At 38.0% G+C, this 21,986-nt stretch overlaps 1 protein-coding gene and 1 pseudogene across 1 annotated transcript in view; one reads left to right on the top strand and one right to left on the bottom strand.

The window, feature by feature from the left end:
- Window positions 1–3,987, top strand: part of CLTRN (collectrin, amino acid transport regulator) — a 34,536-nt gene extending 30,549 nt beyond the window's left edge. The window contains exon 6 of the mRNA XM_037157543.2: window positions 3,168–3,987. Coding sequence (XP_037013438.1) covers window positions 3,168–3,324 — 157 coding nt within the window. The 3' untranslated portion in view covers window positions 3,325–3,987. The remainder of the gene's footprint in view (window positions 1–3,167) is intronic.
- A 16,456-nt stretch (window positions 3,988–20,443) lies between these two features.
- On the bottom strand, window positions 20,444–20,543 carry LOC119058406 (uncharacterized; annotated as a pseudogene).
- Window positions 20,544–21,986: the final 1,443 nt, after the last annotated feature.

A 21,986-nucleotide genomic window follows, 5' to 3' on the forward strand; every position in this document is an offset into this window, starting at 1 on the left:
CTCTGCAATTTTTCTTCTAACTCCATAAAAACATTTCTTAAAGTGAAGAAACTGGTAAATAAATCCTGACAACCATTATTTCTAAGACCATGTGGCATTGCCACCTACTTCAGACAGCTCTAACCACTAAGATTTTTGTGATATGGCTTTTATACTTACGTATAGAAATTTCAGGGTAAAGTTGGACTGTTTAAAATCTGTTTATTGTTATGGAGATTATTATTTACTCCAAGCCCAATGAGGAGTGATTTAGGGGGAAGTTGAACAAGCTAGCTGGTTTTTGATGATAGTTTATAAATATACATTTGTTACCGGGGCTTCATCCCTACTGAAACATCACTCCTCTCTTTTATGATCCATAAAAAAAATAGGTGGGAGGGAGCACGAGTGAAATTTGGAGTTTTTCCCTTTTATTGAACCCTTTCTTTTCACTTTAGGACATGGATTGTCTCTCTTCCAACACACAGTAGGCATTTAAAACATTGTTATTGAATGAATGCTGGATACTATGAATGAAGTGGTGTGACTGATAGTTATAGAATGTCAGTTGCTTTTGCTTCCTGGAGGACAACTAAGTGACCATAGTTCTGCCCATAGGAGACGGGATCAAAGTATTCTAGTCCTCTGGTAGGTGACTTTACCTGGCTGGAGGACCCTCTTATCACATGAAACTCTGCCCACCCTATTGTGCACTGATTGCTGATTGCTGGAGCTTGGAATAGCCAGTGCTGTGTCTTTACTCTGAAGATGGAAAAACACAGCATCTTGCCCTTTCCTAGGTCTCTGGGACTGTAACCCCCAACTTTCAGCACAGCATTGGGTCTGTAGTGACACATTTGACAATGGCATATAGAATGGCCGATACTTTTCAAGTGATGACAATAGGATCTACACTGTTGGATGCTACTTTACCTTTCGTTATGAACTCCAGTCATTAGAAATTACCTAATAAAACTATCAGCGAAGCCTGGCAAAATCTATACTAATTCCAAATTCCTAAGGTAGGACAATCCCTCCATTCACTTGAGAAAATAAGAGATAAAAGAAATATCACGTGTGAATGTTTCCTTCCTCCCTCCCTCCCTCCCTCCCTCCCTCCCTCCCTCCCTCCCTCCCTCCCTCCCTTCCTTCCTTCCTTCCTTCCTTCCTTCCTTCCTTCCTTCCTTCCTTCCTTCCTGTCTGTGGATCCCATTCAAGATCTCCCTTGGGCTATTGTCTGAGTAACTTTGTGTATAGCACCCATCTATCCATCCATGAATCCATGCATCCATCCATTTATTATCCAGATAATCAGTGATTCATATACATTCATTGATCCATCTATTTAACTAGCTAGTCAGCCACCCATGTGTCTGTCCATCCAATTCTTGCCTACTCTGTGCTGAGCCCAGATCAGCTGTTTTACAGAATCTCTTTAAATTTGGGTTTTGATTTTTCTGATTATTTCCTCCTGAGAGATTCAGGTTAAAAAAATTTGGAGATGAGGTGGGGCAGGAACACAGAATTAAATATATATATATATATATATATATATATATATATATATATATATAGTTTTAGTGTGTCACATCTGGAGTCACTTGTTCAATTTGCCATGTCAGATGGATTTTTTTTGTTGGTGATGTTCACCAGATTCCTCCCTTAACAAAATACAAATCTCTCTATATAATTAGTACATTGCTTGTGGGGGTGATCCATCAAGACCATGAAAATATCCTGTTCCCTAACCATGTCTCACTGTATGGTTTATTAGACATTGATGTGCCTCATAGGAATCAGTTATTATTGTAGTGGCAATTTTCTGTTTCTGTTATTCATTCCATATCAGCTGACATTCTTTCATAAATGTGAGCTCCCTCTTTTTTCTCTCTTCCTCCACCATATTCTTTAAAGAACATTAAAGTGGACTTTCATATAGGACTAACAGGAAACTCTACCTCAGTTATCATTGGAGCATCTTCATGATCTCCTCACCTGTCAGAGGCTTACTAAGGTTCTAAGGGACTTCCATAGTGGTGGGAGTCCTTCCTGGTCACCACAGCAATGCCCACCATCCCAGCCACGTGATCCATTTAGGCCTACCTCTTTGGAGTTTCCTTAGATTCCTGGGACAATGGAATCTTTGGTGAGTCTGGGAGTCTTATGCTTAACATGCCTCTGCAGTGCCCCAGCTAGCACCTAGGTTGTGGTAAGCCTCAGGGAAAGTTTTCCTCCCTGTGGTTGCCTAGAGGCACTTGCCTCTTTTTTTGCCACCCTAACTCTATGATATCAAGCATAGTTGGCTCAGCTGTTTTGGCCTTTCACAAGAGACAGAAAGAACCTTTGAATTAAGGGCCATGGCTTTCCACACTCCAAGGAAATGTTAAGGGTCTGGTTACCACTTGGGTTGGGGTAGCAGGGTCTACAGAGGGTCTGAGAAAGAGAAATTCAAAATTTATCCTGTCATGGAGGGGGTTTTTGGAATAACCTGGAATTATAGCCATGAGTTGTAATGTAATCAGCAGAATGTGTTCTGAGTTTCAAAAATTCAGCTTACAAATGAACACAATTGTTTTGTAATGAATAGAGCCAAGCAGTGCTACCTACAATTTATAATGGTTACTTCCTTTCTACAAAGTAATGTGAGTTTGCTTCTTGATATCCCATTTCAATTTGATTTTCACTCCACATTTGCAGGCCATTCATTTGTCAAGTCCTGTGAGAAGAGTCTATTACTTTTTTAAAATCAATTTTTGTGAAGTCTTCCTAGAGCTAAACTTTTTAACTTGCTGATTTATCATACATTTTCCTCACATTCCTTCATGCAATTTATGTGTGTGAATGTATATGTATATATGTGTGTACACAAACATATTCATTAATGTAAATGTATATATGCATTCAGTAATGTACATATTCATGTATATTTATTTTAGTATTCCAAGTAAGACCACTCGCTTTGATCAATACGTGTTCATCATCCAAGCAGTCTTCTCATCTTGACAGCATCTTTCCACCACATCAGCTCTTTATGATCTTTGAAGCTTATTTGAAAATACACAGGCATCAATTTTTTATCATTCTGAGGTTCCTCTTTGCTTTTGCAATGTTTGGAGCATTCTAAGGTTTCTGCAAAAGACCATGCTTTCTCCTCCTAGATCCCAACCATTCTTTTTATGTGCATTTAGGAAGAACAAAGGACCACCTGAAGTGGACGACGCTGAAGATAAGTGTGAAAACACCATCACAATTGAAAATGGCATCTCCAGTGACTCCCTGGACATGAAGGGATGGCACGTTAACGACACCTTTGTGACAGAGGATGAGCGGCTTACCCCTCTTTGAGGGGCTGCAGTTTTGCTTCCCAAGAAACTCAACACTTGTTTCGGTGCCGCTGTTGAGCGCCACAAATTATCAAGGGCAGATTACATATTTTTTTTCACCATTCTTCTTTTGTAACAAATTTTGAACATACGCAAAAGTGAAAGGCAATCAGTTATACCCACGAAAACCACTGGAGTCATAAACTGTTGAGCACACCCAGTATTCTAAAACAGTTCCCCGACAACACAGTGTGTAAGTGTAGTCATTTGGTGTTTGTAATTATTGATTTAAAGACCCATCAGTATTTAAGCATTTCCGAAAAGAAGGTCAGGCCACAATATATATTTCACACCCTGAAGACCTAAGGACAAACAGTTTTCCAGTGGCAAATGCCTATAATATGGTGTAGAAATCATTGAAAATGGATCCTTTTGGAATATTGTTTGTATCACTCTGTATATGACTAAGTAAGCAAGGATAAAAGTAATTATTATAAATTGGGTGGGTAAAAATGGGAGTGTTGATACACAAGGTAGAATTTGATCCAATAATTATACCAACAGTTGCTTATGTATTTTCTATCAGTCTCTAATAGGGAAGCTCTATTTGTTATTTCTGCCATTTGTAAAAGTATAATCCATGCTGGTTTAATAAAGTGCTAATTGTCTCTTTTTGATTATGTGACTGATTGTGGTCTGAGGTTTATTTTCACACTGTGCAACATAATAAGCCTAATTTTTATTAGTTATAGTTAATCTGTTCTACAGCCCTAAAAATGAATGATTTTTGTTGTGTATCTTTGCTTGAAGATACCTTGGTTTTCCTTTCTGATAGGCCACATGTCATTCTAATAATAATTATACATTTATCAATAGAAAGAAAATGTGTTACTCAGTCTCCCACTGGAATTGCCCACAGCTGACACTACAGCAATAGTCTCTAGCTGACCTTCCTTGCCTCTGGAATTGCTTCCTGGATATCAACTCTAAGATGAGTAGTTACGTGCAGGTTTATTGAGGACTGCTCTCTGAAGCACGCCTGTAAGAAGTGAGGAAGGCACGTGTGGCAGGCAGGGTTTATGGTGTCTGCCGTCTTCTGATGTTTATACCTTCATGCAATCCGTACTCCCTGAGTGTGGATGGTACCTGTGACTTGCTCCTAATGAAAAGAATACAGCAAAGGTGATGAGCCATTACTCCTGCAATTACTTTATATTATGTCTGAGTCTGTCTTGCTAGCAGACTTTTTCTGGAGACTCTCCTTGCTGGCTTGATCAAGGAAGTGGCCATGTTGGGAAAGCCCACATGAAAGAAACTGTGAGCGGCCTCTAGGAATTGCTGGTGGCCTCTTTGCACTGAAGGCAGCCTCCAATCAATCAATAGCAAGAAGGTGGGGTCCTCAGTCCTACAAACACCTGGAAGTGGATTCTATCAACAACTAGAGTAAGCTTGGAAATGGAGTTTTCCACAGTCAAGTTCCCAGATGAGAACACAGTCTGGCCAACCCTTCGATTGCAGCCTGATGAAGAGGCCCCAGTTAAGTTGTGCCCAGACTGCTGGCCCATGGACACTGAGAAGATAAATGTGTGTTTTTTAAGCTACCAGGCTTGTGGTAATGTGTTATGCAGCCAAGGGAAACTAATAAAGTAGGATTAGGCAGAGGAAGAAGTGACCAGCAACATGGTTACATCAGAGGCTTCAGCAGACCCTGAAGGGAGTTTAGGAGCTGAGGCTGTCCCTGACTGAGATAAGATAGCTGGGCCTTTGTATCTCACTTGCCAGTTATGGTCACGGGTGCTGTCTGGGAGAGGGTCTGCCCTCAGGAAAGATAGTTCCCTGTGGCTGGGGGCAATTCCCATGGAGGGACTCATCTGTGAGCCTCCAAAACAAATATTTTTAGAAGCAGGGTATGGGCACATGGGCCCTGAAGAAGGGGCCTGGTGGACTCCCAGAATATCCACCACACCCTCTCCAGTCCATTGGCTACAGTGTGCTTGAATGAATATCCAAACTGTAAACTTAAACCTGTTGGTTCCTAACACAGAAGCTTTTATTTTTATTTATTTTTAAATTAAATTTATTGGGAGTAACACTAGTTGATAATGATAATCATATAATTTTCAGTCGCACAACTTTATAATATGGCATCTGTAGTCTCTATTGTGTGCTCACTAAATAGCTTTAGGATAAAGGCAGACTTCTTAACACAGGGCCAAAGGTGCTTTGACCCTCACTTGCCTCTCTAATTTCATCTCTCCCCCCTTCTCTCCTTTCTGTCTCTTTGCCTGTGTTTCATTAACCATAATAGTTTCCTCACTTCTAGGCCTTTCAACAAGCTGTTCTCTCTACCTAGAATACACTTGCCTATCTCAGCCACTCTTCCAGCTTATCTGTAGGTTCTCTCACTTAAACATCTTGCCTTCCTGGAGGTCTTTGCTGGACCTCCTGGCTATGTGCTCCTAGAATACTCAGATCCTTATGCTCACTTTATTGTGCTAGAATTATATTTAAATGTGTTTTACGGAAGAAGGAAACCACAAACCAAGAGTGCCCTAGGGCCCCACAAAAGTTCTAATATAGCCTTGTCTCTAAACATTTTCATAACCCAGTTCAGTTTGCTCCCACCTCTAACCAGATACAATTGACCACTGCTTTGTAACCTTGCCATATCTAATCAACTTTTAAATTATACTTGTGTAATATTTATTTGTTTACATATCTATCTTCACCTTGAGGATAAATATTCTTAGAGGCAGTCTTCAAGCCACTTAGCATAGTGCCTTGTCTTCCTCTTTTCTTCCCTTCCTTTTTTGCTTTTCTTTATTCTACAGTGGTAAGCACAAACATAATCCCTGCACTCATAGAGCTAAAAGTGTACATAGAGTTCAAGAAATGTGTGCTAATAGACAAGCACACAAAATAGTAGTTGTTGCAAGCCCTCAAGAAGGGATAGTCTTATCCCTTCTGAGAGCAAAGCCTGCCCTTCTCTCTGTACATGGAGAAGTTTGAATTTGTGAGTGCAAGATTTTTGACTCAAACACCATTTTCACTTGGGAACTGTGTGCTCTTTAATATTATTAGAGCTTCCTTATTTTTAGGAGAGGAATGAGATTTGATTTCTCAGTTGGCAATAAATGATTTACTAAACAACCATTTTCTAGCTTACATCCTCTTGAATTGTATAGTTCAGAATGGGGGGGGTAGCCTTGCTTATCAAATTGACGAAACATCATGAGTTCAATCTGTGTACTAGCAAGCATAATCTAAGAGGATAGATATCATTCTTGGTGGAGAGAGAAAAGTTTACATATTATAATGGTTTGTAGTCCTCCAAAGGACCACAGTACATAAACAGGATCAAAGTATAGCTATGGTATTAAAATTTTATGGTTGAGATATTAGGAAAATATGTCTAAAAAGTCTCAATACTGGGAAAAATGGTTGAGAAACACTGATTCTAGATAGGCTTCTTATTTCCAAGACATAGATAAACCATTTTTGTTTATTAGATAATTTTCTTCACTCTCTGTTTATTCTGATGCCAAGGGGGATTTGTTCCAGCTGCAAAGGTCTATTCCACTAAGTATACTAGTCAGGGAAGTCTTCTATGTTAGGAAAGATGTGCTGTAAAGCTGACAGTGCATGTAACAGCAAAATGGAGCTTATGTCTCCTGCCTACTGCCTTTGACAAACACTCTGGGTAACTAGAGAGCAGTCAATCATCAACTACACCTTCCATTTTTAATTTAATGATCCTGAAATGTGTACCGAGGGAACACATTGCAAGGTGATGTGTTCTGGAAATAAAATGTTGTCAAGCAATTGGAAATACAGCTGTCATTCAAGTCTCCAAGTCCTTAGCAAAAGCTACAGTGAAAGTAGAAAGATGGAAGTGACTGAAAACCAAGTCCCTACAGAAAAAATTAGGTGGGATGATGATATCTGGACTCGTTTCACAGAAGTAAGTGCAAAACTGCTGTGGAGGGTGTAGTTTTACCTTTCATGTTTTTCACAAGGATTAACCAATAGAAAATGTCACTATATAAAAGAATGCAGTGAGTTCTTGAATTTAGAATGATACGTAGTCAGATTTCAACTGTGAATATCACCAAGTGAAATATGCACATTTACTGTTCCTGGATAAGGAACAAGGAATAGGAGAGAACACAAGTTAAGAACCAAAAAAAAAAAGTAAGAAATTTCTTAAAAGTCCCAATCTGCAGTCCTTATTTGGAATTCCTGGGACCCCTTAACATAGTATTTTATTCCCCACTTTACATCTTGTTTTCCTTTATAAACATATCACATATCTAGTTACCTCAATTACATAAGCAAATGTATAGAAGTTTCCTCCTTTCCTACTATTCTTTTTCGCTCTTTCCTTTGTTTCTGCCTCGAGAATTTATTGAATGTCCACTCTATGTAAGATGTCATCATGTTAGGTTCAGGAAACGAATGGAGAAAGAATGTCCTAGAAGGGACCCATTCATTATTTATGACAAGATTAAGTTTATTACTAAGAATACCACTCTCCTTTAGGGGATTTTGGCACCCGCATCCTCCCTCATGTCATTTTCTGTGACATGGAGATGTTGAAATAGAAAGAATAAAAAGTCGAAAAATTGAGTGATTTTGTATAAAGTGTAATTTAGTTCTCAGTAGTGAAAGAGAAGATAATTGCATCTAGTGCATAATGAAGGCAGTGGAGAAAATACTTGGGATTAATTATTCCCTCTGAAGACTGCCAGTAGGTTGCTATCCAGAGAAGCCTTGAAGAGAGAAAAGGTATGCAAGTGGTCATTGCTTATTAAATGGTTAGTTGCCGCATATAGTGGTGGAGAGCACCAGGGCTAAAGAAATACACATCCATAATTCCTTATCCGAAAATGTGAAAACTGTTTGGCAGTAACACCTGACCTGAACAGATATAATGTTTCCTATGATCTTTATTTATTGTGATTGATATTATTCAATGCAGAAACATTCAAGTGTTTAGCAACAGGGTTCCATCGGGAGTAGATTAATATATGGTATGTGCACAGTATCACCTGTACTCTCTGAGTTTGAATTCTAACACCACCATTTACTAATCGTGTGGCCCCAGGTGAGCAGGAATTCATAAAAGTGGAGAGAAGGCAGTCCAGTTCTTATTTCAATAAGATATTGAAATATATCTTGTCTCCATTCAATGTGAATTGGTTAGCTTTAAAAAGACACTAACACATGTCCTATTAACCCAAAGGTTTATTGCAAGAATAGAATGAAATGATAAAAAAGCAAAATTACTACAGAAAATGTGCTCTGTGAGTAAAGTTTTTATTTATTAAAATTGATATTGAAACTACTCAACTTGAGGCCATTAAGAACAATAAAAGGGTTAATGTGAAGGAAATATTTTACTATAGACATATATATCTATATCTATATCTATATATCTATATCTATATATCTATATCTATATATCTATATATCTATATCTATATCTATATCTATCTATCTATATATATATATATATCTACAATGGCTGAATCTCAGAAGTAAATAACCTACCCATCTAGAAAGGCATAACCATATGTAGATCGGGTAGGGAGATAGCAGGTAGACATTTTCAACACAAAGAAATAAAAAACCTACAGAAACTCTGCTAAGAAAAAACTTTCAAGTACACATCACTTCTAACCATAATAATACTGCAATCCCTACTCCCCACTGCCGAGGATATCATCCTATGCAACTAAGAGAGAGAGAGAAACTTGTGGAACCTCAGCTAATCATCCCAGTATTAACTTCAACTCAATTAGGTAATGATGATAATGTCTTTAACTGATTGCTCTTTTTTTAACTTTATGACTATCATTGAATCAGTTGACATTTATTGAGTCAACTAGCCTACCGATCAATTCAGTCAAAAAATTCTATCTGACTGGGTGGGCAAGCTGTTTTGTTGAATTAACTCGTCACTGTAGTAAACTTTGTGTATCTGGCCAAATTCTAATGATACTTAGACTCTCTTACATTGAGAATTGGAACCTCTGACTTATCTGCCAGGTACGTAGAGATGAGTCACCTATCCTATTTTTTTCATTTCTTGGAGCTCTTACAAGCAGATTCAAAGGTCCCTGGGAAGACCGGGCCACAGCCAGCAGTGGAAAAATTCATTCATATGATAAGCATTTAGCTTTTATTTGGTACAATTCCATGTGTTTTGAAGAACTAAAGAAAATTTAATAAACATAAGAATTAAAATCTGTGTGCTCAAAAGTGACAGAGGCTTGCCAATGTTATTATCTTTGCCATCATTCCAAGGATAATTGAGGCTCATATTAAATTCCCATCACATGTTATAGTGTTTGCTTGCTAGATTATCATCTGCTTAGCCATAGAAGGGAATACCAAGGTTCATTTGAATTGTACAGCGATTGCAGAAAACCCCAGGTTTATAGTTTCAAATGTAATGCTTTGACACAGCACATTTCAATAGATTAGTAAATAAAATGTCATTTAATAAACCTCCCCAAAGATTATACCAGAGTCCTCTGGGGGGTATTGAGGGTGTTGTGGGGGCTAGAAATCAGTGTGCTTGGCAGTTTTTCTCATAGTTTTGCAGTTCATTTTTTCTTTATGTTGGGAATCCAAATATGTACATTACCTATATCAAAGTAGTTCCTTTTATCATTTCCCTGACAATTTTATGTTTCTTTCCAGATAGATAGGTTATCTTACTTCTAAGATTTAGTTATTGTGGATATGAACATTTATCCAGATAGTAAAATAGTTTTCCTAAATAAATCTTTTTTCTTTGTGGACTCAAGTTTCCATATCACTTTTTATAAAGAGTAGAAGTTTTATTCACAGAGTTTATTTTATTCACTAATTTTTACTGCTTTTCATTATTTATTTCACTCAGTGTCAAATGTTACTAATCCTACTTAAAAGAAACAAAGGCTAAACAAATTTAATGTCTTGCCAAAAATCATACAGTATTTAAAAATGTTCATACATCGTGTTAAAGAATCAATTGCTGTTATACATTGTGTTAAAGGATTCATAGCGACTGATTCTTTGTTTCCATGTTTTGATTATTACTGTTCTACTTTTAGCTTATTTTTATTTAAAAAGTGCTTTGTCATCAACTCCCCTTTCTGGAATAACTTGAACATGTCATCTGTGCTGTGCCAGGTGTGTACTCAACGGAGGACAAGAACTGGGATTGGGGTGCCCAAAACTCCACGACTGAGTAATGTCCAAGGTGATCACCAGGCTTATTCTTGGTCCAGCCTGAAAATAGTACCATCGGCAGTGGCATGGGGGGAAATCAGAATCTTGAATCCATTGGCTATATTTCACAACTGGAAATTTTTAAAAGTGAGGATCATATTTTTGTGCCGGTATTTACATAGCACTTTCAATTTTGTTGGTCATTTCTGTGCTGTACTTGATTTAGGTCATTTGATATTTGTGGGTAATGTAGGGCACATTTTAGAGGCTATAGGAAAACTGCAACCAGAGCTGCAACTTTCCTTTAAAAGAATTTATTTTTAATTATAATTGACATATAGTATTATAGTAGCTTCAAGTGTACAACATAGTGATTCAACATACTTTACAAAGTGATCACCACATGTCTGGTAACCATCTGTCACCATAGTTATTACAATGTTATTGACTCTATTCCCTTTGCTCCACATTACATCTCCAGTATATAAGGAGACCAGTGCATATATATTTCTAAACAGAATCGGATACTTTGTGCTTGAATGCTTTGGCAGCTTTGACGCTGGGAGTAGGTAATTGACTATTCTGCTTGGCTCTGATTAAGATGTGGAGAGATGGAGTCATGTACACACATTAGTTCTTGAGCACTGTGTTTATAGCACTATTGAGATCAGGATCCCTTAACCTCAGCACTTGACATTTGGGGTCAAATAATTCTTGTTTGTGGGCACTCTCTGGCACATTATATAATGTTTAGCAGCATCCCTAGGTGTAGCAGCATCCTCCCCCAAGTTGTGACAACCGAAAATGTTTCCACATATTGCCAATTGTCTTCTGTGAAGCAAAAATCACCTTGGTTGAGAACCACCGCTCTACACCACTGATACGGATTTGCTTTGAAGGGAACAAAATTACTGCCATGCCATCTGAGCTTGTCATCTGTGAATCTATGATCTCTAATTTCTATTCCTGAACATTTCCACCTTACTGAGAAAATCATAGCTTTTCACCAAGATAGGGTAGAGTGCTGGTGGTGTCCCCTCAGTGAAAATCATGACAAGTGCAGCGTAAGAACTGCAAGGAGAAACTGTGTTCATAACTAATACAAGCTTCATGTCATTCTGGGACCATTTTTCAAGCTGTCCAGCCATATTTTCTATGCTTCTTCATTCCTTGACTGTCCCTCTCTTCCATGCCTGCAATAAGATTTTTTTTTTCAAAAAGTCCTTTCTGACCACAAGGAGTGTAGGCTCGAAGCCAGACTGCTGAAGTGTGAATCGCAGTTCCATTGCTTTTTGACTTTGTAATCTTGGTTCCATGCCTCAGTGTCTTCACCTAGAAATGAGGATGGTACTGTTGATTACCTCATAGGGTTATTGTGAGGATTAAATAAGGGAACACATGTAAAGCAGTTAAACTCTGCTTGGCATATAAGCAGTCAATAAGTTTGGATATTGTTATTGTTACTGTTGTTAGTAGTACTAGTTGTTATGATTCGGTCTCATCTCCTTCAGAAAGTCTACCTGACACCTTCAGCCAGTGATGACCTTCTATTTCTCTGAAGTCATGAAAAGTTTTGTAATGTTACAAATAAAAGTGTATTCATTTCATCTTTTATGTGTAATCTGAGTTAAAATTTCCCAACAACACAGGTTGTATGAGCCAGAGATTATGTGTTCTACATGATTTACATTCTCTCATCCATCTAATTTATTGGGTAAGTAGTTAACACTGTTTCCCCACTCTTATCCGTTTATATCATATATAGTCAGTAGGTAGAGTCATCAGCATGATATCAATACTAAGATGGAAACACCCTCCACACAAAAGCACAATTCAGGAACATCTTGCAAGTTCTGTCTTCTGTGTCGGAAATTCATAAGAACTTAAACTCATGGTTGGAATAATATTTCTACAGAAAAATGTCCCCAGAATAACCCCTTATACAGTGGACAGAACAAGCACTACTCATATTACCTATATGAAAAACATCCCTCCCTACTTCCTTAAGGTACAGCCAAATTTAGTAGGATGTCTACCATTCTCTGACATACATCAGATGTAAATTTTTGTTAGTCTAATCCAATTATTCAAGTCCACTAGGAAAGCTTCCCTTGTTATTAAAAAAATCATTAAAAAAAGAAAAATTCACAGGAAGAAACAGTTTCTCTTTTTTCACATCATCATTTTTAGATGTGATGCGTGGAATGAATGTAGCCATTTTGGTACCTATCATGAGGGAAGCTTTAACCAGAGCAGCGGTCAACATGCTGAGGGTGGCACAGTGGAAAGATGGAAGAAACCTAGGTCTTTTTTAAAAAAATTTATTTAGTTATTTTTCAAGTACAGTTTTTTGTCTGTTTCTCCCATCCCAGCCCCCCTGCCCCGTCTCCCCACCTCCCCCCCCCCCCCCCCCGCCACAGTCCTCATCCCTGTGTCTTTCATACTTGTTCTTCAAAATCCCTCCCCGTTTTTCCCCTTAAATTCCCTTCCCTCTCCCCTCTGGTCGCTGCCCACTTGTTCTCTATTTTAGTGTCTTTGTTTTTATGAAACCTAGGTTTTTGATGATAGCATTAAGTCACTAAATTAACTAACTCTGGATTTACCCTATCATGGCATTTTATGTGAGTTAATATGTTTTCCTTATTGTTTAAGCAGTTCGGTAAAACTGTTTTCTTACTTGCAGGCCAAAAGCATCCTGACTGAATAGATAATTTTGAAAGACCTTGGTGAAGTTATTAACAGAATATATTGATTGCCTTTTACTATATTAAAAGCCACCCCAAAACCCCATCACTTGAAGCAACAGCCATTTATTTCATGTGTGATTCTATGGGTTGACATTTTGTATGTGCTCACCCAAAAAGTTCTGGTCTTGGCCACTCTCACTCATGTATCTGAAGTCAATTGCCAGGGAAGCTGGAGGCTGGCTGGTCTAGAATGGTCTCATCTTGGTTGTCTCATCTCTGCTCTAGTGGTCTCTCACTCTCCAGAGGTTTAGCTCAGGCTTGTTCACTTTGTGGGATATTCAGCTGAGAACGAGAGAGAGAGAGAGAGAGAGAGAGAGAGAGAGAGAGAGAGAGACAGAGACAGAGACAGAGAGAGAGAGAAGGTTCTTGACACCTAGATTCAGATTTGGCCCACTGTTACTTCTCCCACATTCTATAGCAAATTCAAGAAGAAAGGAAATACATTATATCTCTTGATGGGAGAGACTGAAAAGTCACAATATAAAGGGTGTTTATATGATGAAGAGTGAAGAGGTAGTTTTGCAATCTACTATAGATATAGTATGTATTTGCAAAGCCCTCTCCCTAATTACTTGAGCATTATAGTGAATAAATGGGTTAAAATGTGAGCACACCTACTTAAAAATTTCATTTGAGGACATGTTCATATATACATATATAACACACATATAACATGTTATATAATATATAAATACACATGTTATATATTTGTTATATATATGTTATATATATATTTGAGAGAGAGAGATTAATTCATTGCTTCCTATACACACCCAGACCAGGGACTGAACCTGAAACTTAAGTATGTTTCCTGACCAGGAATCAAACTGGTGAGCTTTTGGTGCATGGGATAATACTCCAACCAACTGAGCCACACCAACCAAGACTACACCTCCACTCTTTAATTAGACTTAATTAGTTAACCTCTTTAAGTCTTCATTTATACTTTTATTAAATGGGAATTATAATAGTTCCTTATTTATAGGGTGACAGTGAGGATTCAAGAAAATATTGCTTGTAAATTGCTTAATGCAGTTCATGGCATATCAATATCAACCATTATTTGTAATCTATAAAGACAGGCCCATACTCTCTAGTTAGTGCCCTAGAATTCTATTTCACTCTTTCTCATTCTCTTCCCTTCTCTTTGTTAAAGAAAATTTAAGTAATTTTCTATCCTTTTTGCCTCTACTCATCACCCCATTACTATTCTAAATAGCATAGTAGAAATAATGGGGCTCACTAAAGCTGGCTGTTGCTTTTTTGAGAGGAATTAGGAGGTTGTGAAGTGTGAGCCAAGACCAGCCATTCATATGGAAAATCAACTCGGATGGGCATGTAAGTTGGGTGGGACAGAGTCTCTGGGGATCTCCAGGGTGGGGCAAACAGTGTTAGCCAGGTTGATGGAGTCTCAGATATGGTACCAACTTGCTGGCTCTGTGGGTCCATGGGGCAAGGGTTCAAAAAAGGGTCAATGACCTCTTCCCACCTTTGTATCTGGGAGAAAGCTGTTCTCCAGCTTTCACCTTGATGCCAGACACTTCAGTTCCTCCTTACATGCCACTGGTACCTTTCAAGCTGCTACTGAGGTGCTGGAGCTCAGAGGCAGTGAGTCCAAGTAAGTCTGTGTGTGGGTTCTTCAAGAGGAACTGCTTGGGACTCCAAAAGTTTCTTCTGCTAACTCACTCCCCACTGGTTTTTGCAGCCAGAAGTTATGGGGACTTATCTTCCTGTCAATGGAACCCTGGGCTGGGGGCCTGGTGTGGGGCTGGGACTCCTCACTCCTGAAATATCCCTCCAGAATTTCATCTGCTGCATGTGGGTGTGGGACCAGCTTGTTCCATGTCTCTGTCCCTCCTACCAGTCTGGATGGATGTAATTTCTTTAATTCCATAGTTGTCAACTCAGTTTGTGATGGTTCTGAGTGGTGGTTGTTCTGTATTTTAGTTGTAATTTTGCTGTGGTGTGTGAGGAGGTGAGCCATGTTTACCTATTCTTCCATCTTGACTAGAAGTCCTTTAGTTTCTTCCCCACTACTATTCTAGTTGGCAGCTTGACCACAGCATCTCAATACCTGTCACAAGCTCTGTGCCTCCAGTAGAGCTCTTCAAGTTTCTGGATTGCCAATGCCTAATGCTCACTGATGGGTGTCTTAGGGCCTGGCCTAATGCTTTGCCTTTTCTTGGTCCTTGTTACCTCTGATTTTTTATTACCAGCAGCTTTCTCCTTAAAAGTGTGCCAGTATTGAAATCCCAATTGAGAAATTGATGGAGATTTTTTGCACTCCCCCATGGTTTCTCCGGAGAGTGTTACTTTTAGGTATGGATCCAGACTATGAAAAGTGCCTATATTACCTATGCCCTCAAGCATCAGAAACATTGTACGGAATTTCAGGTTCATATTGAAATTTTGTAGGACATGGGCCTAAGGACTTTTCTTGACCAAAGAAATTCAGAGGGGATTCTGAATTATCTCCCAAATATTATCAAGCCTTCAAATGGGCTGTAACTGGCCTCTGCTCCCCAGCTAATTTTAGGAAGATTCCAGTGTACAATAGAAATAGCCACACACACACACACACACACACACACACAACGCCTTTGGGTAAAACCTATCATAAAATCTAGTGAAAAGGCTGAGCAGAGAAAGATATTCAGTATGAGAGCTCCTCCAAGTGTTTTCCCAAGTTTTCAATTTTCTCAATTGCTTAGTGACATTATTCTTGCAGAGATTGCTGAGTAAGCAAGCTTAAGTAAACCAATGTTAAAACATTGAGAGTCACTGAGATACAAAAATAACATCTTGTAGCCTAATGCCATTATCCAAATTCCAAGGTCATAAGGCCTTAATTTCTTTCTGGATAGAATCCGAATTAATATTCCCAACATGCACCACATTCTGACTGTCCCAGGAAAGATGCATGCTGCCCTGGGATTTATGTTGTATAGTTCCTAGGCACTGAGCATATTTGTCAACCAAAGAAGATACCTGGTGAGATTGAAGACAGTAGGACAAATATTAGGGAGGTCTTTAATGACAAAGAATTAAGTAATAGTAAGGTTGTTAATCACCTTAACTTCTAATTTTCATATATTACATGTCCTACATCATCAAAAGTCAAGATATTTGACTTAAAATATGGTATATTCTGAAGCCTCAGAAAAGTTTTTATACCCTGGCTGGTGTAGTTCAGTGGATTTAGCATGGGCCTGTGAAGCAAAGGGTCACCGGTTCGGTTCCCAGTCAGGGCACATGCCTGGGTTGCAGGCCAGGTCCCCAGTAGGGGACACATGAAAGGCAACCACACATTGATGTTTCTCTCCCACTATTTCTCCTTCCCTTCCCCTCTCTCTAATAATAATAATAATAATAATAATAAAGTAATAATAAAAAGAAAAGTTTTTATAATTTGGATTGCATGTATCCATGTAGACATGGGATTAAAGCTTTTACCCTTCAATTTTTGACTTCCAGACTGATCCTCCTTAAAACTCAGATGTTAGGCAGTCTGAGATTTACAATGTAATTTATCCAGTCCCAACCTCTCTGATTTGGGGAATTGGAGTCATTCATCATACTTCTCTCTGCATCTGCCAGTTGCTTGGGTTCCAGAGAGAGAGAATGAAGGAGCCTTACAACCAAATAAACATTAACATCTTTAGGTGGAGTCTTACAGGATAGCCTAGAAGAAAATTTCAAAGCTCCAACTAAGCTCTCTTCTCTTGTCCTATAGACCAGACAAGCAAGCTTATGTCTGAACTTCACTTGAGTCCTTCCAACTCTTCATAGCTCTGATGTCTCCAAAGAAGGCTTCCCAGCTTTGAAGCTTACAATCCTTCCAGCACCACTCACAATAAGCTCTTATCTGGGACATTGTGTGTCAGAGAGAAGAACAAATGGAAAAGAGAATTCTATACATTGTAGTGTCATTGTCATATACTCTGCCATGTCATTCGGTCTTTGCAATAACCATTTTTCTTTCTCCAGACTTTTGGAATATTAGTTTTGTAATGTATCAAACTATGACATAGTCCAGAATCTTGACTTTGTTTATGAATTCTCACCATCACATTAATCAAATATTTTATTTTGCATTGATCACTTGGCCATCAATTATGAATTAAAGATGTTACATAGAAATCTTGGGTGACATCATTATCCTATGGGGCATAAAAATTGAGCCCCAAAGGGTCAGCACAGTCTGGGGTGTACTTGCCAAAGAATCCTAAAGATCTTGTTATTCAGTTACCTTACTTCTCTATAACTGATGTTGCCTAATTTATTTTGAAATAAGCACACTCATTCCAGTACCAGACTTCTAGTTAATAGTTTTGGTACCTCTTAGAAATCTCTATATCATAATGATCTCATCCTCATTCTTTTGATACATTGTCACTTTTAGAAGCAAATGCATCCAACATGGCTGCTAGAACAGCTTTTCATCCTAGCCTGTATTCTACTCTCTGAGGTCACTCGGCTGCCTAATCTTGCTGAAGTTAATGGCTAGCTATAAGAGCCATAACAGGAATTCCTCAAGAAATGGCATGAAATTTTGATGGCACTCTAAGCTTGTAAAGTCAGCGCAACCCAGATTGTGGAGTAAGTTAGCCATGCTAGAATAACTAACCCCCTGTTTTGCTAATTCAGATTAAAGAGTGTGTAAAACTCTTAACTCAATCTAGAATAGTTTTACAGAATATTTAATGTTTATGTTCTAGAGTACTGTTATTTTAAGAAATATTTTATTTTGCTATCCCAATTAAAACAATATTTTCCATCTGGTTATCTGGGAATTCTGATGGCCCCAGCTGTGGTGAAATGACACAGAAGGACTAGTTTATGGCCACAATGACACAATACTGGGTAGTAGTGAAGAATCAAAGTAGTGATTCTGTTGCCTAAAACATTGATTGTGGGCTGAAATACCTGGCTCAAGGGAAAGGATGACCGGTGTCTAACCCTTGCTTTTCTACTTTTTAATTAACAGCATGACCTTTTAAGAACTGGCTTGATGGGGGCAAATTTATTTTCTTCATCTCTAAAAAGGTGGTAACAATACCTTTCTTAAACAGTCATTTGGTGGATTCAGTCACTTAAGAAATGTAAAGCATTTAGCCCCGGTGCCTGGATTATAGTAATCATGCTAGTTTTTTTTCTATAATATTAACTTGAATCACATCTTGTTCCAGAAATTTTTCCACCTTTTCTCAGTTATTACTAATGTCTATCCATCATGTCTTGTGGAGGGCAAGGCAAACATACTATATGACACTTAAAATGAATTATGCCACATACAGGGTCTATTTTACTCCTCTTCCTTACTACTGAATTTATATACAGCATCTTCATTTAACAAATATGTATTAAGTGCCTATTATATGCCAGGCATTTTTCTTTTTTTAAATTAATTTATTTTAATTGTTGTTTAATTAATGTTTTCTGTCTTTTACTCCCATCCCAGCTCACCCCCCCAGTGCTCCCCACTTCCCTCCCATTTCTATCCCCCTTAGTTCTTTTTCATGTGTCCTTTATACTAGTTCCTGTAAACCCTTTTTCCCCTGAAATTCTCTCCCCTCTCCCCTCTGGTCGCTGTCCGCCTGTTCTCTATTTCAGTGTCTTTGAGTATATTTTGCTTGTTTGTTTGTTTGCTTTGTTGTTTAGGTTCCTGTTAAAGGTGAGATCATATGGTATTTGTCTTTCACTGTCTATGCCAGGCACTTTTCTAAGTAGCTAGGGATTAGATAGTGATCAGAACAGAGACAATCCCTGCCCCCTTTGGAGCATATATTATAGTGGAGAGACACAGACAATGAAAAAGTGATTAATTAGTAAAACAGGTAGTTATCAGTATAGTGTAGCAGTTGGTGGTAAGTGCCATGAAGGAAAATAATGGAAGTTGTTTAAATAGTATCAGAACATGTTTATGTTGTAGTAGGGTGTATCAGTTTTAATAAGGTGATCAGGTAGTTTGAGTTCCACTCCTTGACTCATTACAAAAGAGAATAATATTTTTTTAAATTATGAGGTTTCAGATTGGTAGGAGGCAAAATATTGTTGAGTAAAACTAAGAGACTATAGTCCTGATCAGCATTCCTAGGACCAACCTTGTACTTAGTGTAACAGGCTCTATCTAGATATTGTTCCACTCTGTGTGAGATCTCCTCTTCCAGCTTGGTAGAAGGAACTCTCTGAGTATATAGGGAAGCTGGAGATATGGAGTCAGTAACTAGACTTGGCCAACCTTTGCCAATGGCCCAGACCACACAAATCCCTCACAACAGTGATTTTCAACTGATGTGCTGTAAAAAAATTAAATATCTGACTATTTATTCCATGGTATTGATCCCTTTTCCTTTAGATTTTCAAATTAAAAAATAAATGACAGCCAGCACAACAATAGCCATCTGGTGTGAATGCCCTGTCTTCAACCATAAATATATACTCATAGATCATATAACAGAGTTGCACATTACTGGTCATATTGCATAATAAGGTAGCATCTAATTAGTTAATTCTTGGTACCAGAAATCCTTCTATAGGTGCCCAATTTTAAAAAAAAGTCACTTTGGAGAAAAAAAGTAATTACTGTTTTTTTTAATCATTAAAAATTATGCCATTTTTTGTCAGATCAGCAAAAAAATGTATTTTTTGGTATGTCTCAGACTTTTAGCAATTAGCTTATGTGTGCCATGAAATGAAAATTGCTGTCTTAGAAGATGAGGAGGGGATGTTACAATGTCTCCAAGAGAGCCTGCTAGACTTCAAGAAGACAACTAATGTTGGACATTTCTAGTTGGATCATAAAACATAGGCCTTATATTCAATCTGAAGACTGAGGTAGAGGCCAATAGGGATGAAGGCTTATTCTAAGATATTTAGAGTCAATTGGGAAGCATTAATCTAAGTGTAAAAGCCTTCAATCACCCTCATACTATGCCATTTGGCCTTGACCTGAAGTGGTTGTAAGCCACTTGATTTTGACCATTTCTCATGTCAGCTGTCTTCTCTGAATCTACATCAACCTCCCTGTGCTCCTGAGATGTATCTACTTTGCTATAAACCAGTGAAGAAAGGTAATGCTCTGGCCAAGTTCATGAAACTCCCTTTTATCACCTCCTCGTTTAATCTACAGATGGCCCCTTGGAGCTGGGGGTTGTTTCTTTCTTTCTTTTTTAATGCCAGCTGGGTAATGTGCTGATGTAACAAGGTTTATGGGAGGCACATATCACACAAAAGTGAACTTATGAACTATCACACTTATGAACTATAAAAGAATTGGGGGTTGTTTTAAGCAAAATTTCCCCTTATATAGCCGCATCCAAATTTCCTTCTGAAGTCTGAAGTACCATATTTTGCTGTAATACATTATTACAGCAAAACCACATTTTTGGCCTAAACTTTCAGGAAAAAAATTTTGTTTTAATTTTTAAATTTAATTATTTGTTTATATTTAGATACTTGTTTTTGAGTTGTAAAGAAATTTTAGCATTTATTTTTGAACATATTATGGTACAACAAATTTTATGTAATAAATAATGAGAAAACACAAGAACGGATACAAGGTATTTCAGGCACTACCCATGTATAATGTGCATCCTTATTTTCCCCTCAAAAATTTGGGCAAAAGTGCACATTATACATAGCAAAATCTAATAAGCAATACTTTCTAGCACACTGGGATTCTGAAGAAGTAAGATCATTTCCCTTTGGTCTTAACTGAAAAGGTATATTTGGCTAACAATCTCTAGCTGACAATTGTCAAATGTTCATCTCCATCTCTGACTTCTCTGCCAAACTGCAGATTTGTTTATCTAATGCCTTCTCAACACCCTCACTTGGATCTCTAACGGTTATCACAAACCTGACTGAACTCCTAGTCTTCCCTCCAAACTGATTTATCTGCAACTTTCTTCATCTAAATCGATGTCTACCTTGTCCTTCCAGTTGTTCAGTCCAAAAGCCCTGTAGTGATCCCTGACTCTTTCTTTCACAGCCCACATCCAATTCACCAATAAATCCTGTTGGTTTTACTGTCAAAATGTATTCAAGATCCAACCACCTTTTACAGATTTTACTGCTACCGCAAGCTGCCATTATATCTCCCCTGGTTTATTTCAATAGCCTCCTTACTAGTCTCTCTGCCTATTGTCTTGCCCATATGTAGTCCATTCTCCATACGGCAACTAGAGTGATTCTTTTCAAAGGCAAGTGAGGTCACATCACTCCTTTGTTCAAACTCTACCATGAATTCTAATTTTAATTTGGCTAAAGGCTCAAGTTTTGCTCCTTAGGCCCTAGATGTAAATCAATGCTAGTGGCTCTAGTTTTACCTGATATATTGCACAGTCTGGGTGTGAAAAATAAATTAGGTTACATGGTAAGCACTATATTATCATACATTTAGACCAGCAATAATCAGTACAACCTCCCTGGAATCTAGTTTGTTCTCATAAATTTGAACTCTGTTGGAAATATCTGTCAGTTTGGTTAATAAAGATAATCTTTGTTTTATCTATAGGAAAAATGACTGCTATGCAACTAGAGATGTAAACAGGAAAGAGCTTTAGCTTTTTCTTTGGACTAAAAAGTCAATTTGTTACTTATTTTCTGCAAAGTACTTATAAATTCACTTTGTGTAGTAAATATGTGGTCAAAACCAATTACACTAAATGCAAGTAATTTTTGGCCATGTAAGTTTTAAATTCTTTAGGCTTTATAT

Source organism: Artibeus jamaicensis, unplaced genomic scaffold (assembly GCF_021234435.1).
Source record: "Artibeus jamaicensis isolate MK-2021 breed Jamaican fruit bat unplaced genomic scaffold, CSHL_Jam_final scaffold_1283, whole genome shotgun sequence".
In the NCBI taxonomy this organism is placed as follows: Eukaryota; Metazoa; Chordata; class Mammalia; order Chiroptera; family Phyllostomidae; genus Artibeus; species Artibeus jamaicensis.